The 27,517-nt window shown below is 47.9% G+C and overlaps 1 protein-coding gene and 1 long non-coding RNA gene across 42 annotated transcripts in view; one reads left to right on the top strand and one right to left on the bottom strand.

The window, feature by feature from the left end:
- ARPP21 (cAMP regulated phosphoprotein 21) overlaps positions 1-27,517 on the top strand; it is a 156,369-nt gene that overhangs the window by 77,532 nt on the left and 51,320 nt on the right. For 7 of the 41 annotated variants that reach the window (XM_040479678.1, XM_040479674.1, XM_040479689.1 and 4 more), the window contains 7 exons: positions 19-78; positions 4,195-4,427; positions 11,298-11,528; positions 19,232-19,413; positions 20,547-20,651; positions 21,611-21,871; positions 26,020-26,146. In XM_040479678.1, coding sequence (XP_040335612.1) covers positions 19-78; positions 4,195-4,427; positions 11,298-11,528; positions 19,232-19,413; positions 20,547-20,651; positions 21,611-21,871; positions 26,020-26,146 — 1,199 coding nt within the window. The other 34 variants (XM_040479685.1, XM_040479695.1, XM_040479703.1 and 31 more) reach the window with 24 other exon arrangements.
- Positions 6,320-27,459, bottom strand: LOC121033440 (uncharacterized). Its single transcript, XR_005791909.1, has 3 exons — positions 27,160-27,459; positions 25,374-25,376; positions 6,320-6,441 (listed from the first exon to the last, which is right to left on the bottom strand). It is a non-coding gene; the product is annotated as an uncharacterized LOC121033440 (long non-coding RNA).

Consider the following 27,517-nt stretch of genomic DNA (forward strand, 5'->3'; position numbering starts at 1 on the left):
CATGTTTTTCATTTCCAGTAGGCTCTTGGAAGACAGTAACATATGCAATGAGACCTATAAGAAAAGACAGCTCTTTCGGTTGGTATGGTTTACTTTTTTTAAACTGTGTTTTCAGCTTCTGTGGCAGAATCAATGTTAAATATAAATGTATTAGTGTAAAATATCTGTTCATGAAATCAACACGTTCGGTTATATCTTTGTAAAAGCTTGTTACAAAGCTAGTGCTGAAGCCGTATTCGATAATGTGGGATATGGGGCCAGGAAAATATTGCTTTGTATATAATCCTTTAGGGTTCTCCTTCTGATTTGCTGTTTTTGGTGGAAGTTTGTTTGTTTGTTTGTTTTCCTTTTTCCCCCTCAAGAGTTCACTCTGGCAGTGCACTGATTTAACATTCCCGAGTCAACTGTGGTGAATTACACCAAGTTAAAATTTCTCCGATAGCTTGCAATGATATATACGTACCTGATATGGGAAAACAAACCAATGATAACTCCATTTGAGTAGCGGAATTTTTTATAGTCATAAATATTTCTAACGATACTTTTTTCCAGCACAGGAAGGCACAGGATTGCTTCCAATGAGAATGAGTTACTTAAATCAAGGTCTGTGTGAGATAAGGGGACTGGTATATATGTGTTCATTACATACGAATATTATGTATTTTAAGTTCTATATAGGCTAGCAGTTACATGAAAGCAGAGGGACCGTACCCATATTGTCACTACCCTATTAAATATATCTCTAGCATTCATTTTAGGGCAAAGGATACACGGTTCTATCAATGTACTCAAGATGAGATATATATATACACACACACACACACACACACACATATACACACACACATATATATATACACACACATATATATACACACATATATATATATTTAATATGTTACTGCTTTTATGAGTATTAGGATTCATCTCTATTGTAGGAAAGAGAAAACTTATTTGTTCGCAAACAAATGAAACCTCTGGCCCACTTAGAAGGGAAAAAAAAAGACCAAGAACAGTAAATGGGTTGTGTGCTCAGAAAATCTCTTTTTGCAGTCAATGTGAATTTCAAACCTCAGCGTTAGAAAAGTTAGACTGATTTGTTCCCTTTATACTTTGGCAGAAATAAAAAAGATTTTTTCAAAATTTCCTTCACTTTTCCAGGTTGAACTACATAGGCAAATGCCTTACTCTGGTATTGCTAGACTCTTTACTTTCACACTTGTAGATTAAAAATAACAACAACAACAAAACGTTGCATTGTTCTTTTTAAAAACCCAGAGAAGAATGAGAATTTACCAGTCCTCCTGTACTTACACCATGATCTGGTTTCTTCAGGTCCATATAAATGAAATGTGAGTTCTTGCCCCCGATAGGCAAATTCATTTTACACAGCCCCAAATCTGGTCCCCAGCCTGAACTACCATGTACTCATAGCCATCGCAAATAGGAGTGCCATCAGCCACCAAGTCACCAAGCACAGAGACTCAGGATGATGACTGAGCACAGAGGCATCCACACGATAATAAAGCAACTCCAAGTACACATCATACTTAACTTGGTCAGAAAAATATCCCTGATATTACTGGACATATCACTGAACAATATCAGTTCAGATATGAAGGAAAATAAATGTCATTAGTTGTATTAATCAGCACAAAAACAGTACTTAGAGTACGTGCTTTACGACCCCCCTGGGATCAGATTCTTGTTACTTACATGAGGGACAACCGCTCTTGATGACCAGACATCTCATTACCATTGTCTTCCTGGTTTCCAGTAGGAAGGGACCAAGACTGAGCTTAGGAGGGACAGGAAAACACTTGTGGATAATGTTTTTTTCTATGACGCCTATGATTCTATACCGAATAGATGTGGAATTCAATTCTGACCCTCGCCTTGCCAGTGCTAAGGTGAATAATCAATGGATAGACCTGTAAAAATACTGTTTCAGTGTATCAGTAGAGATCATAAATTAGAGTTAGTTGTATTACTATGAATCTCATTCACGCTAATTCTAAAGCAGCAACTTAAATTCCCTCTTTGGGAATTTTGACAGATGCTGACTTGGGATGCTGCTTTGAGCTGGTGGAGAGTAGAGGTAGACGACGTTAAGGCGATCTTGGGTGGCCTTATTGGCCAAAGGGTGTGGCCCAAGTCTCGAGGAGTTACCCATCGCCAGAGTGAAGCCTCCAAACTCCCGCACGCTCGTTTCCACCCAGGAATAGCGGTGGACATTCCACTGCAGGGACAGGCTAAGCCACCCCGGCATTTCCACTAATGGAGGTGCACCATGCGTGGGGAGAGGGACACCGAAGCAGAGTTAGTGATCGTCACCTGCGTACGGAGAGCTTCGTTCGGATGCATCCTGTATGCTGCGGCTAAGGGCCACCCCAAATCTTTTCCTACCCCAAATATTCTAAATTAGCTCCGTGTGAGATTATTGTCACAGCCCTGGTGCATTGACCGTTACGAAATAATGATTTTGCCCAGCATTGTCAAAGTCGGGTCAAATTAATCAGAATTAAACGCAAAAAGAATAAAGTTGATTTGGGAACTTGAAAACAGTCAGGAATGGAGCACCACACCCTTGAAAAGGCTATTCCCCACCCTCCCTCCTCTGGCTTTCTTGAATTTCAAAGGAGTTTGGAGAACTCAAGCCACCTGGCCGTTGGGTGTGTGATACTTTCTACTCCCAGTCTGGTCTTTCTTGAGATCATCTTTCTGAAACCAGCAATCCCTGAGGTCCTAACAGAGAGAATATAAGTAAAATTGATAGAAGACAGGAGGGCACTGAGTGCTTTTCTGTGTGTGAGGTTTCTGCCCTCCCCTCATTTATGCGAAGTTGCAATCACAGACAAGCCTTTTCATTTTTATTATCTCTTGGATCCATTTACCTTCTTCAGTTCTTCTAAAACAAAGGAAAAGTTTAGTGAGTAAAGTTGAAACAACCCCTAAAGTTTTCTGTGTACCTTCTGTACAGTTTGGCTGGTGAGTGTTTCAATGAGATGCGCTCACTCCTAACCTCTCCACGGTCTATTGTTGTCTTTAGAAGAGGAGACGACAGAGCTAGGGATGACATCTGTGAGACTGGGACCAAGACTTGGGCAGGTCACGTTGCTCAGGGATAATGAAATTAGGGGTTGTACCCATTGCCCGTGATTTATGTTCCCTTTACTTACTTATAGTCCATGAGAACCTTAGAGTATTGTAATCATGTGTTATTTCCAACTGCAGGAAAAGCTGTGAAAATACTAAGGTACCCTTTAAACAGATCGGAAACCAATGAAAATGCAAATTTCATCAACTTTCTCTATGAAACGCTGGTGATTTTGTGTCTTAGAGATCTTGTGGAGTCGTCAAAATTCACTCCTGGGTTCGGATCTCTTCCCATACATTCACTCTTTTTCAATTTGAATTTTGAACCAATGGGTTCTTTCACCGACGAAGCTTTTGTTATTTTCACTGATCCCCTGGAAAGTTTCGTGTCAGCATAGTGTTTACCCTGGTGGTGTTACTGTCGCAAGTTTTTCCACGTGAAAAGGCTCGAAAGACTCTTTCCTCTGCCCACGAAGGTTAAACTCACTGGGCAAAATTCACACCCTCAGTTAATGGAGTCAAACTGCTGTGATTTCTGTGCTGCCAAAGCCTTAATGAATTCAGATAGACATTTCATAAAGGTAGGAAACAATGAACGGCCTCACCGGCTCTGGGTGCGTTTCCCCATGGTCCAAGTATTTCATGCTAAAGGGACACCCAAAACTTCTCTTCAGTGAGAGTTGCTTTTAGAATCATTCAAGATCAGAATCGGTCCCAAACGTTGATTCATTGTTGACTTGAGTCAGGAGGGTTTATCCTCCTCTCCTCTCCCCAAGAGAAGTTAACAACTATGTGTTATGCCATGTGGTTTGTTTTTTTTTTTCCCTAATTGTTTCTCCTTCACCGGCAGAGGGATGGTGTGACAGTTCTAGGTTTGGCTTTTCTGTTTGTAAACACCCACATTGTGTGTGACATGTGATCTGTCTACACATCAACGAGGTATTTGTGGCACTGTTTGTGGGGCGACGGGGTTGACGGAAAGGGTTGCAAGAAGGGTCTCGCGTAGACCGCTCTTCCAAGAAAGTTCCCGCCCTGTGCCCGTGCGGCTCGTGGAAGGTAACGCTGTCCCTGTGCATCTTTCTGATGGCTGTGCTCCAGGGGCAACAGAGACGGCCCGGGGAGAGCAGCCGGGAGTCGACAGAGCAGCTCCGAGAATGAGCTCAAGTGGTCGGACCACCACCGGCCCTGGAGCAGCACGGACTCTGATGGCTCCAACCGCAATCTCAAGCCCGCCATGGCCAAGACGGCAAGTTTCGGGGGCATCACGGTGCTGACCAGGGGCGACAGCACATCCAGTACCAGGAGTCCCGGGAAGTTGTCCAAAGCAGGTAGTTAGTACTGAATGGGTTTGTGTCCTGTGCCGTTGCCCAGATTCTCCCCAACCCATACGGCCATCATTCCCTCTGGCTTCCAGTTAATTAATTGGAATGAATGGGTAGTGATTGCTGGCCTGGCCGGGGAGTCAGAAGGTGCCGTTGAAATGCCAGTAGCGTCTCTTGCCCGCTGTGTGCCAAGGCCAGATCGCTCGCTGAACCTCTCTCAGAGGTTGTATACGTGGTTTGCAAAGCATCTTTGATCGGTGTTGGAGGCAGAACCCTGATCTCTTGAATAGAATCGGTTTCTCTCTTACTGTAGCAGTTTGCAGGTGTTTGGGCTGCGTCCCCGGCGTGTTTGCAGTTGGGCCCAGCTCCAAAGTTCATGGTTCTACAGGTGAGAAGGTGTATGACGCCCATCTCCTTAATGGCCCCCCGGGTCCATTTTAAAACCTCTTGATGTAAGTGACCCCACGTCATTTCACCTTTCACACTGTGATATGTAAACTGTTACAGAATTTCACCGTAACCCCCCCCAGCAAACCACCGTACGTTTAAATTATTTCTATAAAAATGGTTCCCAAGGCACCTGTACATGAACACGAGGAAGCCATTTTTTTTTAATTGAATGCTATGATTAGTTTCTTAAAACCTCACATTGCAAGGTGATTATAACATGGATAGTTGTGGTCCCTGCTTTGGCACGCTGTTAGTGTCATCGTTGGGCAAGTTATTTGACCTATCTGTGTCTCCGTTTCTCCACCCAAGACATGGGAATAATTGTGGTACCTATATTGCAAATTCATGGCAAAGGCTAAAAGAGTTCACGTACGCATAGCAATTAGAATAATACCTGGCAAGTTATATGCCCTCCACAAACACTAGTCTATGTTTATTTTTATTATTGCCACTTAATGCCTCCATTCCTGCTTTGCAAATAAGGAGACTGAGACTCAGAGAGGCTTGGAGTTCTTTTTTTTTTTTTTTTTTTTTTTTGGTTTGTTTTTTTCTTTTTGTTTTTTTTTCTTCCAAGTGCACAGTGATCTTTGGAGGTAGGTGGTTCAAGTTGCATGGACAGACTTTGGGAGGCGGGCAATGATGAGAAGCATTACCTGGAAACAACTTTAAAGTGATGCAAGCATGAATCCCCCGGGATTCATAGGGGTCCAAAAACCACCCATCATGGTGTGTCATTTCCAGCTCCTCTGGCTCCCAAGGATCCCTCGCCATTGTTTTCACCTGATTTCCAAATGTTCTCCACCAAAATACCTCTTAGAATCCCAGGAAGCTGACAGGCAACCATTTTTAGCAGCTCTCCACGAACTGACGTGTGGTTTTAGTATGTAGCGTTTCCGTTTGGCTTCGATTTTGCCTCCGAGGGTTCGGAGCTAGTGTGGGGGTGGAGAGCTGCGGTTCAGCGACACGTCCCGGGCGTCAGGACATACTGGGGGTGCGATCACAGACCTGGGGTTGCAGGGCAGGGAGCGGGGCGGGGAACGGCCAACACCACCCGGAGGTTAGACGTGGGTTGTCCCGATTGTGAACGCTTTCCTAACGGCGTTTCACACTCCCGCTAGGGGGCGCTCTCTGCGAAATCCAGGGTCCTGCTAATGGTTTCCCCTAGTGATGATGTTGAAAATGTCCTAAGAAATCATCTCGTGTTCTCCCATACGGGCAGAAAATTAATAGCATTTGGTGACGGCCACTACCGTATCTGTGTACATATCTCTTGCTCCTCGGAAAGACACAGGTGGCTCACACCGCCTTCTGTCTTCTGTCATCTCACCAATTGGTGAATTCTTGCTTTCTTACTCTAATTAATTGCTCCCACTATTGCAGCAACTGAAGTCAAGAAAACCCACTGTGGTGCACTTGAGCCCTTGCACACTAAGAAAGGTTAAATCGTTTTAAATCTCCTTAAAATGCAGAAACCAAGGACCTTAAATGGTGCACTTAAAAATTCCAGCACACCGAAAGGGCTCTTAAGATTTTTAAATTAATCGTCATTCTCCATGCACCAACCCCCCAATCACTTCCAGAGAAAAGCTCTTTGGAAACATTTAAAACACTTCGAGAATGCTAAAATGCCATGTTCTTTGAAGAATGATTAGAAATTGTAAGTGCTTCAGACATTTTTTTTTTCCTTTTAATCTAAGTGTCTCCTTTTGAAAGCTTGTCAAGGTGCAGCAACGGAAGGCAAAAAAGAAAAAAAATTAAAGGCGATCAAGATAGAATGTCAAAACAAACTTACAATTTCCCAAGATGGTTTTATGAAGCAAAGCTGTCAGTTTTGCTGTCACGGATCCTCAGAACAGCACAAGTTTTCCATTTTTTTGCCTCATTACTCACAGTGGAATTGCAAACTTTTTTTTGACCTTTCAGAAACCAAGTCTGGAGTTATGACATTTAAGTTACTCTTCTCCGGCTCTAATTACATAGGTTCGAGCTTTAAATAGATAATAATGAGACCTTCTCCAGGTGGGAACCTGTTTCCCTACATTTTGGAAGGAGCTTATTGCTGAAGTCTGAATGCACAGAAAGCCACCTGCTCTGCTAAGGCCTGGGCTGTCTTTCCCCTAAGGCATCCACGCCACTGAGCTTAGAGGTGGTCGCCTGCCGGAGGCCCGGGGCCCAGCTCGGGAGGTAGAGGATGTCATCCTGTCATCACCTCCTCCTGGTGGAGGGGACTGGAAATACGCTCCTATCCTAACCTCAGCTGCTTCTTGGTCGTGGCGATGTGGCTGGGAAGTGATGATGTCTCTTTCTTTCCACCCTGGCCACGCGATCGACGCCGTCTTACCGTCTTCCTGTCTCCATTTCCGGAGCAGCGGTTCTCGGCTTCAGCTGCCCCAGAATCTCCTGGAGGATTTGTGAAAGCACAGATTGCCTGTTTTCAAACCAAGCTTTGGGAACACCAGCTCTGGAGACATAAGAGACCCTCGTATTTTGTGTTAGTAATCTTACGTGGCGTGCCATTTGGTTTTCTGGAGGCAAAGGTTCTGGAGCGTTTCTAGAGCCGATGTAAGACACCTCCTCTTTCTATCATTTCCTCTTCCGTATGTTTATTTTCATTACAACCCTAATGCATCCAGGATGTTCTCTTTCTCCTTGTCATCTCAGAAGCTTTGGGTCACTCTACTGAATTCTGACCCCTGAATCTGGAAAGATTTTCTTGAGTTGTTGATTCAGAGAAAAAGACTTATGGCTCAGGGTCCATATAAAGGAGGAATTGCATCAGACGAGATAAACAGGCAAGGAATGTTCTATTCATAACTGTTGCTATTGAGGTCAAGACTATTGTGCCAGGGGAGAAAGACTGAAATTAACCACGTACCGGGGCGCCTGGGTGGCGCAGTCGGTTAAGCGTCCGACTTCAGCCAGGTCACGATCTCACGGTCCGTGAGTTCGAGCCCCGCGTCAGGCTCTGGGCTGATGGCTCAGAGCCTGGAGCCTGTTTCCGATTCTGTGTCTCCCTCTCTCTCTGCCCCTCCCCCGTTCATGCTCTGTCTCTGTCCCATAAATAAATAAAAACATTGAAAAAAAAAATTTGAAATTAACCACGTACCAATGAATTGCAGGGGAAGTTTTTTTTTTTAAGTTTATTTATTTATTTTGAGAGAGAGCATGCGTGGTGGAGGGGCAGAGAGAGAGGGAGAGCATCTCCAGCAGGCTTCGAGCTGTTATTGCAGAGCCCGACGTGGGGCTCGATCCCACGGACCATGAGATCATGACCTGAGCCAAAATTGAGGAGGATGCTTAACCGACTGAGCCACCCAGGCACCCCCATTGTTTTTTTTTTTTTTTAAGTAGGCTTCATGCCCAGCACTGAGCCCAACATGGGGCTTGAACTCACGACTCTTGAGTTCAAGACCTGAGCTAAGATCAAGAGTTGGATGCCTAACCAACTGAGCCACCCAGGCACCCCTGCAGGGCGGTTTAAGTGCTGGAGGAAGGTGCTAGATAAGCACCAGGGAACAGTAGACCAAACCAGGTGGTTGGTGAATTTGACTAAGCCATCTTTGCTAATTGGTGCTTATCCAAGTCAGTCTTCTTTCCACCCGCCCACAGAAACTGGCAGACAAGGGCACCACTTGTCTTGATTATTACATTTCAAAGGGATGGCCCCCAAATGCTCCTGAAAGACGTGCCTGGCTTGTAAAACTGGTAAGAGGCTTGCGGAAGAGTTACACCTGAAAGGGGCAGACCCCCTCAAATAAATGAGAGGTAGGGGGACTGTCCTTCGGAAGAAACCAGTCTCAAGTTTGGTCAAGCTAAGGAGAACTTCAAGGCCATCGTCGTCACAGCGACTCACCATTTCGTCCGGTGGCTTATATTTTACAGAAGAGGATACTGAGGTCTAAAGAAGTGGTCAGTTGACGAAGAAAACATAGCTAGTCTGTGGCATGACTAGGACTAAAACTCACGATGCTTCCTGGGGAGCAAGTGCTCCCTTAAGCAAAGGGAGTCTGTTCATTCTTCCCTTCTGCCCGGTCAGTTTTCCATTTTGCTTTGCCTCCTCACCTATCATACAATCCCCACCCCCCACCCCACTGCCACTTTGCTCTTTTCTTTTCTCTCTATCTTTTTAAAGTTTATTTATTTATTTTGAGAGAGAGGGAGAGAGAACACAAGTCGGGGAGGGGCACACACAGAGAGAGAGAGAGAATCCCAATGAGCTGACTTGGGGCTCAAACCCATGAGCTGTGAGATCATGACCGGAGCTGAAACCAAGAGTTGGATGCGTCACCAACTGAGTCACCCAGGTGCCCCTCCTGTCTGTCTCTTGAGCCTTCACCAGAGTCCTCCATTCGTCTCCCTGATGCTTTGTCACCATACCTTCTGCCAGCTGCCCTTTGGGGTCCAGCTTCAACTTCTGAGCATCTCACTGGGGGCAGCCATTAGCTTTCTGTGCAGTGTCTCCTAGTACTTGGCACAGGCCTGGTCGGGGCCCTGGCCCCACCTGTATGTCGCTCAAGTGACCCCGGGCATGGGGCGTGGTCCATGGGACCGCATTGGCTGGGTTTGAACCCAGAGTCTGCCACGCAAGAAGTATGCTTGGGAAATTGACCTAACATCTCTGAGGATTGATTCTCACTTTCAAAATGAGGTCGCTGTGAAACGAGATTGGATAATTCACACAGAGCGATTAGCACAGTGCTTGTCACGCAGATATACCGGTTAAATATTTGCACAGTTATCATGTCAGTCCCTGAGCGAAGGAGACAGGACACACTTCAACTCTCAGCACGCAAAGTCGTAAAGTTCTCAAATATCAATTTCATTTTTTTAACCAGCCTTTGAACGCTTCTCATCCTGTGCCCTTTATCACCGTGGCTGGCATGCGTTCCGGATCAAGAACTTTGGGAATGCTGGCTACGCGTAGAACGTAGATTGTTCTAGATTGTTCTATGCGTAGAACGTAGATTGTACGTAGATGGTTATGGGCTCTTAAAAAGCTGGATGCAAGGCAGCAGCAAGGCCAGTTACGAACCCTGGCTGCGTGGTGGCTGCTGAACCACCCCCCCTAAGGAGGGATCGAGGTCTCCGTCTTTGCAAGTGTTGAGAGTTTAAGCTAAGTTGCTTTCCTTCCTATCTTTCTACCCTGTGGAATCCGATTCTTCACATCATCTTTGCATCGCCTTCTCATTGTTCCTGATGAAGGTGTTGCTCTTCTCCAGCTGATGGAGGGGCACGGTATTGCACACTGGTGTTTCCAGGTGTTTGCACATACTAAGTGCTCCATAAACATCACTGTCCTTCTCCACAACTATGTCCTCCTTCTCCAAGCTCTCTCAGATGGCCCCTCTTCTCTGCAATGACATGCCGTATCCCTACCACTTGTTTTTAAAGGTCTCCAGTTGAACTCACGGGCGCATTTTAGCGTCTTGAAAACAATGTTAGCGCTTCCTTAATATGTCCCCTTCAATGACACAGAAGAGTGCATATGAATGACATAAACTGAGAGTCGTGGGCTCATAACTTCAAAATCTTCTCGTACTCCGTTCTTGCCACCTATGGTACCATCCAGATCATCTGTTAGAATTCACTGATCCAGAAATGTTGCTTGGTGCCTTTTCTCTCCGATGCTCCGGTTAATATTCCGTGCCCAGAACAGCCATGGTCAAGGGTGGCCGGAACTGCTTGGCTCTGGTCATGGTGAAGGGCAGGTAGTGCCTAACGGATGTGGGGTATAGCAGGTGTCTCTTTGTCCACGGTGCAGGGAGAGGGAGGTCGTTGGGTTCGATGCCACCTTGGCATCCAGTTACCTGCATGTTTGCAAATTACAGAGTCCACAGACCTCCTATTAATAGGATTTCTGTGAACATGTGAAATGTGCATCTTATGCACCCTCCATTGGCATGGTCTAGTTTCCTCTACTCACATCTGAGGGGAAGAGATTATTCCTAGCCACGCCCTTTCAAAATGCAGCTTTTGGGGCATGCTGGAGAACCAGTACCTTAGAGACAGGCCCGGGATCAGCACATTCTAGGACTGACTCCTTCTCAGACTGCCGTCTCCTTCATATCCACCTGGCATTTTCTTCTCCTAACTCCAGTAGGACGGGCTTCTGGTTTTAATTACGCAGGGTGATGGGTGTCTCCGGGCGCTCAGTCCCCAGCTTTAGGGTGCCATTTACCAGTGTACCACCCTAGGGGCATGTGGGCGGCTGAAAGAGAGTGCCCATTCCCAAGAAGTGGACACGTCTGAAAAATACGTAGCAAACATCTCAATAACATGTGAGCCCCAAACGTTGGAGGGACATATTTGTCGGCGCTCTGGTCCCGCGGCAGGCACCTCACATTCTTTAAGGATGGATTATGTAAACTAAGCCTTTGGAGCCTGAGCCCTCCGTGTTGGATGATTTCCTGATCCATTTCTCTGTGGCAGGCTCTGAGTCTAACAGCAGCACAGGCTCCTCCGGGTCGCTGCCCCGCACCCACGCACCTCTGCAGAGCGCGCCCCTGGCCCCAAGCGTGTCCACCGGCTCTCCTGGTTGTGTGCCCTATCCCGAGAACGGAGGAGGGGGCCAGGCCGCCCCTAGCACCAGCTACATCCTCCTTCCACTCGAGGCTGCGACAGGCATCCCGCCCGGAAGCATCCTGCTCAACCCGCATACAGGTTAGTTCCTTCCCTCTGCGACGGCAGGGGCTCAAGGTCAGAGTTCTGTGCATGTGTTTGAGCTTATAAATTCGGCAGCAAGTTTCTCGATTTAGGAAGAACGGATCTATAGCTGTCACCTCTGTCTCTGGACCGATACCAGTATTTTTGTGTAGTTATCAATCTAGATTCTTCCCAGAAATATCCACTTGTCTCTCTGTCCTCTTGCCTTGACTGTGGTGGGTTTCATGTATTCCTGGGAGCTAAGATCAGAAACCGTGAAGTTGATGAGCTGGGAAATACTAATTAAAATGCAGTGTTTTGTGGACTAAATCCCGGGCCAGTCTGTTTTTTTGTCATAAGTGTTCTTGCATCCAAGATATTTCACGAACTTGAGACATCGGTTGGGACACGTAGCAGATTCTTACCTATAGACGTTGCTTTCTGGCCTTAGAACTTCACCCATTTCCTGCTGAGGAATAAGGAATAGCAAATAGGACAGAGGGAGAAAATTCTTGCATATTTTAGGGATTTTTAGGACTAGACTGGTTTTGGTGAGGTTCGGAAAATTGTTAACTTCGTGAGTACCCTTCTTCCAATGATGAGTGGTTCTTTCTTTTCGAAGTGGTCTTAACCGACCACTTAATTTCCACACTGATTCCAAAGGACCCAGATCGTTGAGGAAATAGGCTAATAAGCATCTGCCCCCATGTGGGAAGCTTCTCAAACAGGGGCAATTATGGCCATGCCTCCAAGGCCATTTGGCAATATCCACAGACATTCTGATGATCTTGGCCAACGGAGGAGGGGGCTGCTACTGGCGTCTAAGAAGGTAGAGGCCAGAGGGGCCGCTAAGCATCCTCCAGGGCATAGAGCGGCCCCATCTAGCGGAGAATGATCCAGCCCAAAATGTCAGTAGTGCTGTGGTTGGAAACCCTGGGTTAGAAGGCTTCACATTGGCTGGTCACTTCTTTAGAAGCCTTTATAGGTAACTGGAAAAACATTGAATCGTCTCAAAGTATGTCTGAGGTTTGGTTTAGATGATTCCAGTGTGTGTCCTTGATTCACGACACTTGAAAATGCAAAAGTGAACGAGAACCTCGTAAAAGGGATCTGACTCAATCTTCTCACGTAGATAGCACTCCTAGTAATTAGGAAATGCAGAGAAACATGAGAATGATAGTAAAATAGTTACTTGAATAATTGCCACGTTTTCATGAAAACATATGGCACATTCTCAAGGCACGGTGTTTGAGACGTTTTGAAAATGCCATAAGCTTGAGGGAAAAGAAGGCATAATCATTTTATTGAAAACCATTTGAAAGCTTTCGGAATAGATACTTCTAAGGAGAATATTAGATTGCTTTTATTTTATTTGGATCGTTGTAAGCACTAAAAGCAAATTAAAAGAAAACCAGGATTATATTCATTTCTCTGGGCACTGATCGAAGTATGGTCTGACTCTGTTGGCTTAAATCCCTTCACTTTTAATTGAGACGGAGGACTTGCAGACAAGAACACACAGAAGCATTAGTTTTGAGTCATTTGTTTTAAGCAGAATTGCTGTGCCTTGTTTGTTTTAAGCAAAAAAGCTCAACAGAATTATTTTTTAGGGCGTAATGAAGAAATATTACTTGTGATGATATAATGGTCGAGCTGTGTTTTGTGTATATTATCCTGTATAATCTTGCTTCTAGAAAAAGAAACAAAGTGCTTTCTGGGGCCAGCTTCCAATTCTGATTCCTTGGATCCAGTCATTTAGAGCTGTTGCCAAAATATCTCCTTGGAAAAAGGATCTTAAGTGAGGAAAAGGATCTAATAACACCGTTGAACAGTTTCTCCATAAACACGTCCCTGACCCGACAGATACTAGACATTAAAATATCCCAAGACCAGGAAGAAAATGTGTTAATATCTCGTATACCATGGTTGAGTGATGGGATGTAAGGTGTATCTTTATGTGCGGTGTGTATATGGGTGCACATCTGTCTGTCTATCTCCCCACCTGTCTATTCAGTCTCATGTGACCTACAACTGAAACCGGAAATTTGCCTCCTGGGGGCCGGAACTCCTCTTTCCGTGTCATTGCTGTGGACCCCTGAAGTCCACGCCTCTCGCCCTTCCCTAAATACCCTCCTGCCGAACATGGTAGAAATTCTTTGGTACTAGCAACCAACAGCATGTGACTACTTTGCTTCTTGTGTGGATAGTCCTTGGATTCATTGCCTCGTCACCAGTACATTTGTAAGTTCCTTACGGGAAGGGGCCGTCCTTGGCCATTTTTTGTTTACATCACTAGAGTAGATAACAAAGTAGCGTTAGGCAGTGTGCTTACGCACAGATGCTCAATAATTGCGTAGTGTCGAAATAACGCCCCATGGTATACCCATGATGCACTGATGTGGTTAGTAGGACAGGTCTTTTTTTTTTTATCTGTTTGAGAATGTGGCTCTTGGATAAAACGAAGATAAAACAGCTGGATTTTGCGGATGTTTTTAAATGTTTGTATTTATTGGGGCAGTGAGCGAGGGAGAGAGAACCCCACGCTGTCAGCACAGCGCTGGACGGGGCGGGGCGGCGGTGGGGGGGGGCTCGAAACCAAGAACCATGAGATCCCGACCTGAGCCGACATCAAGAGTCGGACGCTTAACCGACTGAGCCACCCTGGTGCCCCAAAGTACGTCTTTAATTTTTTTGGAAGTTTGAGGCTAGTTGACACGTATCGCTACATTAGTTGACGCGGTGATGTGATTCAGCTGCCACAAGCGTTGGCCACCGTGCGTCCCCATCCGGCACCATTACAGCATCGCTGACCGCATTCTCTAGGCGGTGCCTTTCTTCCCCACGATTCTTTCATTCCAAGGCCGGGAGCCTGTACCTCCCACGTCCCCTCACCCGTTTTGCCCATCTCCTCTTCCCCCCTCCCTCTGGCCGCCACCGGTTTCGCTCTCTGTGCTGATAGGTCTGACGCCGCTTTTTGTTGACCTGTTTAAAGTCATCTGTCTTCGGCAGGCATAAGACGCAATAGTGGCAAGACACTAAGGGGCCTGCCAGTCACTCCTAACAAACGAAACAGCACGAATCTTCCCGGGTCAGCACCGCTGACCGGGCTCATCCCAAGTACCGCGTATTTGGCAGCCCGATAGCAAAGCCACCCGCGTATATTCTTGCAGTTCCTCGAGTGTAGTCCCAGCTTTTTATTTTGTCCGGCCTCAGACTCGGCTCTCCACTGGTCTGTTGTTCAGTCAGGACCTCTGGCCTCTCCTTTCGTTGCTTTGCAGGCAACTGGATGATGCGCTTTTTTCAGACTTATCCCCGTAGAACATACTCACGCTCACGAGGCAAGCCTGAGTTGGACTCCTGAGTTTGATCCTCCTGCTGCCTTGGGTCCCATCTCCTTTCGGAGAGGTTGAGCGGAAAGCTCCTCTTTGTCCGGCCGCTTTCTTTCCATTCAGAGCTACCCGGAGATGCCAACGGGCATTAACATTCCCCAAGCGCGCGCTAATGCCCTCGGATGGTGTTTTACCATTTTGCTTTGTTTTCATCTCGTGCAAATGCACGCGCGTGTGAGGTGCGGGCCTGCCATTGGCTGGGACTTTGCTGTGAGCAGCCTTTTAGGGCTCATGGCTTTCCAGTGCCCCTGATGGGCTCCCATAACACCATACTTCGTGCTTCTCACAGGTCTTCTGGCACCTGTTTATCCGAATTGCTTCCACCTCCTTCTGAAACGCACGGAGACGTTCTCGTGTGCTGTCTGTAAACGTATCTTTGCAACATCTGAGTTAACCCTCGCCTGTCCATAACCAGTGGCATCTCTATAATTGGATCCGCCACCTTCTAAGGACTAGGAAAGGAAACTATTTTTTTTTTTTTAATGCCCTCTCCATCTCTTTGAATAAAAACCCTCCTGCCAAGTACATGGCAGAACTGTGCTGGTGTGAGAAACTAAGAGCGTTTGATTACTTGGCTTCGAGTGTGAATTGCCCTTGGGTTCCTTTCCTCATTACGAGCGTATTTATAAGCTCTTTGTGGGGAGGGATGAGACTCAAGTTTTTGTGTTTGTTTTTGTCTGGCATCCCTGGAACGGATAACCTGGTCCGCGTTCTCGTGCCGGTGCTCAATAATTTTATACGAATAAGATAGCATCTCCTGCACATTATTCATGATGACGGGAGTGGAGAACTTTTCCACCTAAGGGGCACACAGCTGGGCGGGGGGGCTCGAAACCAAGAACCAAGAACCAAGAACCCTTGTAGTTGAGGGCAATGAGCGCTCGGCCCTGGCCCAGCTCCCGGCACCCCGGCTTACCTCTGCCCCCTGCACCCTTTACCTGTGCCAGTGCACCTGCCAGGGCCTGCTGGGTATGCTTCAGCAGTTTCTGACATGAAAATCTCTTCTAAGCTGGCTAGTCCTAGGGCCAACTAGTCTTCCTGGCCCCTTTGGTCCTCAGCAGCTGTCATTCAAACTAATTGCCTGTATTCAGCTGTAATTGCATCTGGAATGGCAGGAACGGCAGCATCTAGGGAGGCGACTGTTGCCTGACTTGAAAACCAACAGTCACCTGTCCTAGCTCTCTCGGGAAATTGTTTTCGTTCTCTTGCTGGCATACATCTTGCCGGTTTCCTTTCCTCACTTCTTTCCACCCCTCCTTAGTGAGCCTAATAGCTGCCTTTTACGCTGTCTTCCCTTCTAGAAGAACCTGCTACCTCTCTCTACCCCAGGGAGCTCTTAGTACTCTTCATACGCAATTATTTGGAGGCATTTCTTTTGTCCGGTTCATAGCACATTAATACTATTTCACACAGAGGATCTAAAATGTATCAAAAAGGACATCTGAATAATTTGCAGTTATGTTTTTCACCCTCATTATGGTCCATTTTTCAGGCTACCTTACTTCTCACCGGGGTAAATTGGAAGTTGTAGAAAACCTAGCAAAGACTGTTTTCTTTTTACTTTCCATCTGTGCGTGTGTGTGTGCGTGCGTGTGCGTGTGCGTCTGCGTAGAATGAGACTTATTTGTTTTTTCTCTTTTTTAGAGAGGGAGGGTAGGGGTAGAGAGAGGGGAAGAGAGAGAGAATCGGGCTCAGCGTGGAAGCATGGAGACCGACCCAGGGCTTGATCCCGTGATCCTGGGATCACGACCTGAGCTGAAATAAAAAGTCAGACGCTCAACCGACCGAGCCACCCGGGCGCCCCAGAATGAGACTGAGTTTGAAATGACTTCTGATGAAGTTATTGCGAACGTTTTTTTCAACGCTAGGTCTCTAAAATTTTCCTCTCATCTTTTTCCAATTCCAAAAAGGGGAGGGGGGCTAAGAATTCGAACACTAAATAGGCGGATAGATTTCTGGAAATTGAACTTTTTTTTTTTTTTCCATTCTTTCCCCAATTGCTGCTTTGGGGGAGGAAAAATGGGGTGCGGATTTTAAGACCAGAAGGAAGTTATTTCCGAAAAAAAGAAAATAGGACTTAAAACAGTGAAATGGAGCTAAAATTAAATGGCAGTGATGGGAAAACAGGTACCCAGGAAGAACATTAATATTTTAAATACCTCTAAATTGAGTCATTGTTCGGTGACTCTAATGCTGGCGCATTTGCTTTTCCGTCCCAGCACATGGTGAATGGTTATGAAACTGTTGTCAGAACTTTTCTGACAGGTACGTTCATGAATATGCAGCGTGGAAAGGCCATGTCTCTCTCTCTCTCTCTCTCTCTCTCTCACACACACACACACACACACACACACACACACACACACCAGTATATCTGGGCTGAAATTGTGGGCTAGTGATGGGAAACACTAATCTCCCCTTCCAGTTCCCCACCGGGCTGAAATCAAGTCTTTGGCTCCACCTACGACCCCAGCTTCTGCCTTCCAGCCCTACTCCAGAATATTTTCTCGCCGTAATTCATAAAACGCACACACCAGGCGTGTGGCCTTGGTAGGTGTTTGAGTATAGGAACACCTGTGTGAACACTGCCAGGAAGGAGACGGAGAACACGTCTAGTCTCCTGGCGGGCTCCCTCCTGCCCCCATTAGAGGTCCCACCATTCACGCTTCCGTTACCGTTAAGTGTTGTCTGACCTTGAATGTATTCGAAATGCAGTTGTGTATTTCCATAGTTGCTACCCTTCGGGGCCTGGTTTCTTTTACTTACCTTACATTAGCTAATTAGCTCCCATTTTATAACAGTCTGTTCTTGTTGAATACCGTGCACTGGGTTTGTTTTTTTTTGTTTGTTTGGTTTTTGTTTTTGTTTTTTTTTTTTCACTAGAATTCAGCTTCTGTATGTTCACTCTCTGACCTGTTCTACTTTGTTGCTAACTTTCCTCACACCACTGACGACCTTTGGTTGTTTTTCATATATATTGTTAATGAAAAAGGCTGCCTTTCTCAGCTGTCACAAGCTGCCTGCACTGGACAAGAGTGCTCTTGGGGACCCCACTTACCAGAACCATGTAGGGGGAGGCTTGAGACGCCGTGCTTGTGAAACTGCTTCTGACATCTCAAATGCGAAGCCGGATATTCTGATTCTTCTCGGTCTTTATCTGCCAGTCCTGAGCGTGATCCCACCTTGAAACACAGCCCCCACCCCTCCTGCCTTCTCACACATTAAGGATTTTTCAGGCACTATTGGACGTTTGTCATCGTATCTCACTGTAGCCTGGACACGTGACGTAAACGGGGATAATCCACTCAAGTTATTTGGTGCAATGGGAAGACTCAGGAGTCATTCTGACCGGGGCCGTTTCCTGGCCCTCACTTCCTGAATGAGTTGCACGGTCCATCTGAGCCCTAGTTTTTTTGTGTCTAAAGTGGAATGAGATCACGTGAGCTCACTGGAGTTGCTGAGCTCATGTGTGTGAGCCTGTCCCTGTGCCTGCCACACGGGCACCTGATTTGTTCTCTCCTCCACCTTCCTTTTCCTCCTTCTGTCTGCTGCTTTTTCCCCGCCTCCCCTCTTCCGTCCTCCTTCCCCATAACCTTTCCGGTGGGCCCCCGTTGCCTCTTCTGCGACCTGGGGAGATGACACTTTCCTTCCTGCCAGAGTCCGGCTGAGGGTCCCGCGCCCCTATTTTGTCAACCATAAAACCCTCCTCAAACAGTGGTAATAATCATAGTGCGCCACGCCGTTATTTCCAAGGGCAAAATCATGTGCATTCGCTCCGCTGTTACGCGATGATGCTGAGATGCTCTTGTTACACGTCACCTTTCGAGCCTAAGCCCCTGCATTGTCCGTGTTGCTTCTGTTCAGAGAAGTGAGTCTGTGGCTGGCGTGTGCCCTGGTGTGTACGTATCGGTAGAACTGATCATGGTTCTGAGTTGGCGGCAGGGTGAGTGGAAGCGAAACACGTGTGTGGCTAAATAACGTGTGACCCGGTGTGGCTGGAGCTGGGTCAACGGAAAGCAGCCTTGTCTCTCAGCGTGTGCCTCTCAGTGTGTGTGTCTGCACCCAGATGCGCTTAGCGTTAGCAAATCTCCCCGAAGGCAGTGGATTTATTTGTTGCTTCTCAGATTGCTCCGGGCTTAACTCAGTTAGCTAGCTTAACCGGATAGGTCGTCAACAGGGAAGTCTTCACGCCCGTGAAGGTTCTGGTGTCCTGGATGTCCACTGCCCTGCCCCTTTACCTTACGTGCCGTCTGGGGTCTCTTCTCACACGGCTCTTCCTGCTAAAGGACTGTCTGAGGAGCTCATCTGAACCAAGCGGTGATTCCGTTGCAGGCCAGCCCTTTGTGAATCCCGACGGAACCCCTGCCATATACAACCCCCCCAGCAGCCAGCAGCCCCTGCGAGGCACCATGATGGGGCAGTCCCAGCAGCCGCCACAGCAGCAGCCCTCTCCTCAGCCACAGCAGCAGGTGCAGCCACCCCAGCCACACTTGGCGGGCCCGCTGGTCACTCAGGTAGGAGCTGGCGGGAAGGCGGGGAGGGGGAGTGTTCCAGGACAAAGGTGCACAGTCCTCAGAGCAGCAAGCGGTGCCTCGGGAAGAGGGGATATTTGCCACTGGGCTCACCTCCACCCACTCGTAAATAAAACCAGCCTAGAGCCCTTGACGGCCCGTTGACAAGATTTCATCTGGATCCTTCAGTTTCGATAGACGTGAATGCCCCAGTCAGTGATCTGCTTAGCGAGCACACTGCCAAGTTCTTTCTTAGGTCTGGATGCTGTTTTTTCTGCATCAAGGAGCCCGTCTTGGAGGCTGAACTCATAACTTCAACCAGGCCTTTGGGTCGCCTGGCTCATTCATTCCCAACACAGGCCGCGGGCTCATGGCCGCAAAGGGATCGTACTGAACACTTTATCAATGGCAAGAACAGAAATCGGTTCGTTCGGGGGTGGCCCGGCTGTTCATTGAGAGATGCGCAGGGGCCCTCCTTTCGGAGGGCACCACGTGGAAGTGGGGACAGAAAACTGTAGCGTCCCAAGTAGGTTTCCAGAGTGAACCTCGTTTGTATTTTTCTGAAAACCCTTACTTTTTAGTCCTTGGGCAGTATTGTTAGACCCGTTAGAGTCAGCTAACCACAGTGACATGAAATATATTTCAGTAACTTCTTTTATTTTCATATTCTTAACATTTATATTTGGGGGAGAGACAGAGAGAGAGAGAGAGAGAGAGAGAGAGAGAGCAAGTGGGGGAGGAGCAGAGAGAGAGGGAGACACAGAATCCGAAGCAGGCTCCAGGCTCTGAGCTGTCAGCACAGAGCCCGACGCCGGGCTCAAACTCCTGAAACGTCAGATCATGACCTGAGCCAAAGTCAGACACTTAATTCACCGAGAAGGAGCCACCCAGGCACCACCATATTGCAGTAACTTCTTAAAGGAGTGATCACTCTGTGCAAACATGCCTCCTGCGAGGCTGGCTGGCTGGGGTCTGCATGGCTTTGACCTTCCGTTGGTGGCTGGCTCCCCTCTCGGGGGTGCGCCGAGCCAAGAGGACCCATAGGGATGTGGTGGGCTTCCGGTGAGGCAGCCTTCCTGTGGGATTGCTGCCCCCCGTGCTTCCCTGTTACCTGATCAGCTTTCTCTTTCCTCCAGTCGGTGCAGGGGCTACAGGCTTCCTCTCAGTCAGTGCAATACCCAGCGGTCTCTCTTCCTCCCCAGCATCTCCTGCCTGTGTCTCCAACGCAGCAGTTCCCCATGGTACTGTATGGCATGCTTGTGACCTTGTCCCCGGGAGCGCATGTTGGCTGGTTTTACTCCTGTCCTGTGCGGGGCTGGCTGACGCTGGGTGGGTGCCCCGGGCTGACCGTGAGGGGGGCATACGTGAGTGTCTCATTCCAGAACACTGCAGCCCGTCTCCAAAATAACGGTTTCCCTTCTGTCATCGGTCCCGTGGTTGGTTGCTGCTTCCGCGATCGGGTACCCTGCCGAGACTTTACCTACCAGCTGAGCAGGAATGCAATGCCCTTAGAGTTGGAAGTCAGCAACAGACAGACCCATGAACTTGGCGCGAGGGTTTGGGAAACTGCTTAAAGTCAGTTGACGTGGTCACCAGCGTCACCCTGTGCTCCTGATGTGGGGGTTTCCCTAGCTCCCCAATCCCCCATTCTCCCTTCCTTTCCCATCAGTGGACTAGGTCCTTTTGGACAAGAGGAAATGAGCATGTCCCCTAAATTTCAAGCGAGGCAGGTGAACGATACTCCCCAGTATGCAAAGGAAATCCCACCCGTGCTGGCTGGCTGCTTCTCTGCAGTAGCCATGTGTGATGGGGACTACAAGGTCCTTCTGTCTCTCTCCAGAAGGCAGAGGCTGTGATGACTCCCAGGGAGACCAGCTGACCCCTCAGGACAAGCCCTCCTTGTCTCAGCACTACCCTGAGGAGCCTGAGCCCTCGGTGAAAAGATAATGATTTGTTTCCATTGAAAGGGGGAGATTTGGTCAAATTGTTTACCGTCTCCCATCCACCAGATGATTAAAATCTGCTCCCCCTTGCTATGTCCTCTTGTTGTTCTGGACAGAGAATTCCTTTCTGGTAGCGTTTCCAATTTGTACACCCTGCCTCTCTCCCGCAGCGACAAGCATGTGGCCCGTGTCTGCCTCTGTGTGCCTCTCCCCTTACTAAGCTGATCTTGCTAATTTCCTGTTTTGCTTCCGCGCAGAGAGACGATGTGGCGACACAGTTCACCCAGATGAACCTGAGCCGGCAGTCCTCAGGAGAGACTCCTGAGCCCCCGTCTGGTCCTGTCTACCCAGCGTCCCTCATGCCACAGCCAGCCCAACAGCCAAGCTACGTCATTGCCTCCACAGGCCAGCAGCTCCCTGCTGGGGGGTTCTCGGGCTCTGGACCTTCCATCTCCCAGCAGGTCCTCCAGGCTCCTCCCTCACCACAGGGATTTGTGCAACAGCCTCCACCTGCACAGGTCAGTGTGTGTTCATCTACTCTCACACCTGCGACCTACAGTCGATTCGTTGGGTATGTTGATCTCTGTCTTTCCGTGTAGAATTTCCCCAGGCCAGCCTGTCTTGCTCTTTCTGGTCCGTACTGAGATTCCCCACCTGCAGAAGCCGGTCTGTCCTGTTCGGCAGCTGGGCAAAGCCTTGGGGCAGAAAGTGAGTTTGACGAAACTGACCCAACCGCCCCCGTGATGCACTGGGGGCGTGTCCCATTTTCCAGGCTTCTGGTACAGGAGCCACAGGAAAGCATTCCCTGCCCTGCAACGTCCTTCCTGGTCACCGGATTGCCCAGAAAGGGAAAAAAAGGCAGGCAAAAGAGAGCCTACTCCTGGGGGACTTTCCACTCTCCCCTTCTGCTGCTCTGGAAATGTGTTCTTTCCTCAAGCATTCTCTGGAGCTAATCTGGTGCTCCAGGCAGGAGCCCCTCTATGAATATAAAGGAGGAAGATGAAGCGGGGTCCACTGTCCTTTCCTTTCCCTGGGGGCGGGGGGGGGGAGCCAGGCTCCTGTGTGCTCTCACAGGTAGTCATTAATCATATTTAATTGACTCGAGCGTGTAAGACACCACAGATCACTGATTTTTACTGTCTTCCCCAAGACTGATTATCTGTTACTGCTCACCACCAAACATCTCTGGTGCTCTCCCGGGGATCCCTTTGCAGAATATTGCAAGTGATTACTGTCAAGATGTAAAATGCACAGAGGCGTTTTCTGGTCCATTTTCAAGGCACACGTATCCCAAGCAAATTCCATCCTAATTAAGAAATATTGCATTGGATGAGCTGTTTAAAGTACGCTGTCACCTTCGTATTATTTGTTGCGCTGCCTTAACATCTTGAGTAAATTATTTTCTTTTCGAGCCGTGCGAAACCCTTCACCATGAAACGGTCTTCATTCAGTTGTTCATTTTATTTGGAATGATTAATTAATAGTTCGTCTTCAGTTGCCTTCTCTGAAATACTCTTCACCAGTAGGACTTGAGGGGCTGTGAAAAAATAATTTTAAGCTACAGGAGGAAGGGCCTCATTCATATATTAATTATTTTAGCAATAAATTAAATACTTTACATTTAATTAATGGGAAAAATAGTGTAGCTCTTTTATCCTAAGTAGCATCTAAGTGTCCTTACCCATTTCTGCTATCAAGGAGAAGAGCTGGCAGAATGTTTAATTGAAGACTTTTTTTTAAGATGGGACAAAAAAAAAAAATCTTCCTTGATGAATGAATTTCAGCATTCGTGCTCTGCAGGAGCAAAGACAACCCAGAACCCCTAGTGTGTCTGCAACAGAAACACTTTCATCCTTTCTTTAGAAGATTTGGGAATAGAAATGGGCGGGAGAGAGGGGGAAGACATTTTTAAATATGGCTGCTTTTTTTTTTTTTTTCTCATTTCTTTCTTTCCTCTCCTAATCCGCTGATATTTTTGGTTCTCCGTGATTTCACACAGTTGTCTGAAAATATATTTTCTCCTTTGGGGGGGCTGTCCTTACCTTTTCCTCCCTTCCAACCTTCCATCTGGATCCTCTGGTGATTCCTCTCAGCCCCGCTCTGCTTCCTTCTTCCATGAGAGAGGCTTAGGATGAGCCAAGTGCCCATGTCCCGTGGGTGTGACATGATAGGGAGCTAAAACTCCTAAGAGCTGGCCAGTGCCCTGCCTGGGAGAGGTACTGGATGGAGGTGACCAGATCTCTAGCACAGCCCTTCAGGGTATCAGAGAAGATAGGATGAGAGAAGAAGAAGAAGGAGAAAGGAGAAAGAAGGAGAAGAAGGAAACAGAACAACTTAGCACTAAAACTTGAGGCTTGCCTTCAAGAGGTTACACTTTCATCCAAACCATTAGGGTGCAGCAGGAAATTGTCAAGTGTTTGAACTCTGTCCCTCATCCCTGAAGGTATTTTCATGTTTCATATTGAATGTGAGAGAAGAGACCAAGGACTGGGTAATATATTTATGAGCTCAAATTGAATCAAATCAGAGTTTCCTAAAGGAACAAACTGTTATTCTTCCTAAAGGACCTATAAATAAATATAAGACTCGTAATATGGAATAAATTCCATAATGGCTGTTCTTATTCTTAATATTAGGAGGCATCTGATATACAGTGGTGGTAATCTTTAAGAGCACCATGATGTACCAGAGCATAACTAAAACCTGTTATTACTCTAGGATTGTTTGGAATGTTATTGTTATAAATTGCCTCACAAAGAAAGGGAGAAGTAGGGAGAAAACAATGACTATACACAAAATGTACAATCAGTTAGTTGCCGCATAGTGACCCGTGTTCACTGGAAACTCGTTCGGTCCCTTACCCTTGGATATCCATAGAGCCAGTCCGAATGAGAATTCCTAACAATGCCACCAGATTGTAGAACCACGGCACAACGTGAACGGAGTTATCTTTTGTTCCTACTTTATGCTAAGGCAAGGAAACATGATATATGTGTTTCAGGAGCAAGATTGAAGTAAAAAAGCGTTTCCTCTTTGACTTGAACACATCAGAAAATGACATATCCGTTAAAAATCACAGCTCTCGGGGCGCCTGGGTGGCTCAGTCGGTTAAGCGTCCGACTTCATCTCAGGTCGTGATCTCACGGTCCGTGAGTTCGAGCCCCGCGTCGGGCTCCGTGCTGACAGCTCAGAGCCTGGAGCCTGTTTCCGATTCTGTGTCTCCCTCTCTCTCTGACCCTCCCCCATTCATGCTCTATCTCTCTCTGTCTCAAAAATAAATAAACATTAAAAAAAATTTTTTTTTTAAAAATCACAGCTCTCAAACAGGTGGCTTGTAAGTTTACTCTGTGCACGTGACACTTGAAGGCCGTGTCCTGGCGTGCCTCTCTTTACACTGTAAAGAAGCTGATAGAAGAATGTTCAGAAGCCTGGAGATGAAAAAAAAAATATTTCGGGTTCGTGAGAAAACAGCCTTAATATAAATGACCTGAGGCAAGCAAGGAAGCCTTTCCAAATCAAGAGACATTTGATTGGAAGCTTATTGGAAATCATTAGAACATTTTCAGCCATTCCTAGTCATTAGGAAGGGATGGTAGGTGACATAACAGTATTTGAAACATGGTTCCTGTTTTCAGATAGAACAGAAATTCGTGTGGATGCTGGCTTCGTGCCGATCACTCTGCTTTGATAGACTTGACCGTATTTTGCCACACCATCCACTGCTTCTTTCGGGCTGGAGACGAGCAGTTTTCATGTCTCGCCTGTGTTTCCATTGGAAAAAATAACCCAAGTTAGATATAGTATTTTTTGAAGTTTTATTTATTTGTTCATTCATTCATTCATTTTGGGAGAGAGAGTGAGCATGAGCAGGGGAGGGGGAGAGAGAGAGAGAATCCCAAGCCAGGCTGTGCACCGTCCGTGCAGATCACGACCTGAGCCGCAGTCAGGAGTCGGGAGCTTAAGCGACTGAGCCACCCAGGCACCCCTCAAGTTAGATCATTTAATATTTCAAACTACCACGAACTTGCTGTTGTCGTGGATGACTGTTTCGTTCACTCTTCTTTTCAGTTTGAAAACACAAAATGCAGTGTTTTGAGACAATATCCACCGTGTTGCCCAGGACTAGGTCAGCAATTACAGCAGAACTCAGCAGGGACGGCTCAGCTCTGCGGCCTCTGGGGGCGGCTTGGCCGAGGCTGGAACATCCAAGATGGCCTCGCTCACTTCCTCAGAACATTGGTGCCGCCGGGCCGCCGGGGCACCTCGCTTCTCCTCATGGCCTCTTTCTCCAGCAGAATAGCCTGGACTTCCTTTCCTGGTGGCTGGATGCCCCTCCCGTGTGAGCAGAAGCTTCCAGTCTTCTCAGGCATCAGGAGTCGCCATTTGTGCCTCACGGCGTTGGTCAAAGCGCCTCACACAGCCAGCCCAGACGCGGGCTTGGGGACTTAGATGTCCCATCTTCGCGAGAAGAGTAGCGGGCACCTCGCATGCAGCCCAGGGGGAAGTGTTTGGTGGCCATCTGCACAATCGACTGTGAGCAGGCCGTGTCCTAGGGTGACCGTAGATTTTACGTCAAGAAGGGTTACTTTCTGTACAGTTCTCGTCCACTGCGGCCTTTCTCTACGGACGGTTCTCATCCCCGGTGGTTTTGCTCTTTCTTCCGCAGATGCCCGTCTATTATTACCCATCCGGTCAGTACCCTACCTCAGCCACACAGCAGTACCGGCCCCTGGCCTCCGTTCAGTACGGTGCTCAGAGGGGTCAGCAGATACCGCAGGCCGCGCAGCAAGCAGGTACGTGGCCTTTCGTTTCCCGCCTCCCCCCCAACCTAGCGATGCCTGCCCGCAAATCTCTCGCCGTCCTCTTCGGACGAGTGTCCACGCTTGGCGGTTTCAATCCCCTCGTTTCCCTCACCCAGAGAAGATAACGGGGCGTCGGAGGAACTCTGGGAAAGTCACGGGCACGAGAAGGTGAAGCCCACGTCACGCCGTTGCCCCAGACGTGCATGCTGAGTGCCGTCTCCACAAGTTCTTTGTGGACCTTCTTGGTTTCTTTCAAAGCAAGAGTGCCAACCGCGTCCTTAGCTTCCTAGTTCGTGCCTTTCCTTGCTTGCTTGCTTTTTTTTTTTTTGGTCCTTTTCGACTCGAAGACAATCCTTCCGCTGTTCCTAGGGCCAGGGGGACGACATTAGCTTGTTTCTCTACCTTCCTCCAAAGTACCGTCTGTAGAAGGTGGCCCCGGACGTCGCAGCCCGTGTCACCCGATGGAGGCGACTCCGTGCGTGGCTCGCTTTCTCGAGGGCCACCTGCCTCCCGCCCAGAGCTCGGCAGCCGCTGTGCAGTGGGAAGGGGGGCCGATACACTGTACGAGAGTGAGTAGCAGGTCTCACAGTGAACCGGTCTCTTTCCCTACTGTGTCACACTCCTGATGGCGTGCCGGTGCCCAGACAGCAGCAGGAACCCAGCAGGGCTGAGTGGCTCCTACTGGGGACGGGCTGGGGTCCTTCCTGCTGGCCGCTCTGCAGGGGACACCGCTCATTGCCACGCCGAAGACCACCTGCGCGGGGGACTCCGCCTGCCGTAAGTAGGTCGTGCCAGGGCGCGGGCTCCCGCTGCCGCTCCTGATCGGCTGTCCCGCCACGCGACATCTGTGCTCGGTAGAAGGCTGTGCACATGTGATATGTACATATGCGTGCGTGTGGTATGTGCGGGACGTGGACGGTTTTTATAAGCTGGCGGAAAGCAACGCCCTTGCCAAGGATTAACGCCAAGAACGGGCACGCTGAGACTATGAACGCGGACATGACGAGCGTCTTGTCAGATTGGAGAAGAATTCAGTCCCTCTGTATTGGAGCGAGCGATACGTTCTCTGATTTGTCTCGTGGCCTATTTTAACGTCCGTGGGAGAAGAGTTAGGGAGACGTATGGCAGCCGGCCAGACTTCTTCTCGTTTCAACACTGTATTCGTCTAGGGGAAAAAATCTACATTGACCTCTGAACTGGCTTTACGTTTTTCCTTTTTTTTTTTTTTTTTTTAATGTTTATTTATTTTTGAAAGAGAGGGGAGGAGAGAGAGAGAGAAAGAGAGAGCACGAGCAGGGGAGGGGCAGGGAGTGAGGGGAACAGAGGATCCGAAGCAGGTTCTGTGCCGACAGCAGAGAGCCT

The sequence above is a fragment of the Herpailurus yagouaroundi genome, unplaced genomic scaffold (assembly GCF_014898765.1).
Source record: "Herpailurus yagouaroundi ecotype Mexico unplaced genomic scaffold, PumYag 159, whole genome shotgun sequence".
Taxonomy (NCBI): Eukaryota; Metazoa; Chordata; class Mammalia; order Carnivora; family Felidae; genus Herpailurus; species Herpailurus yagouaroundi.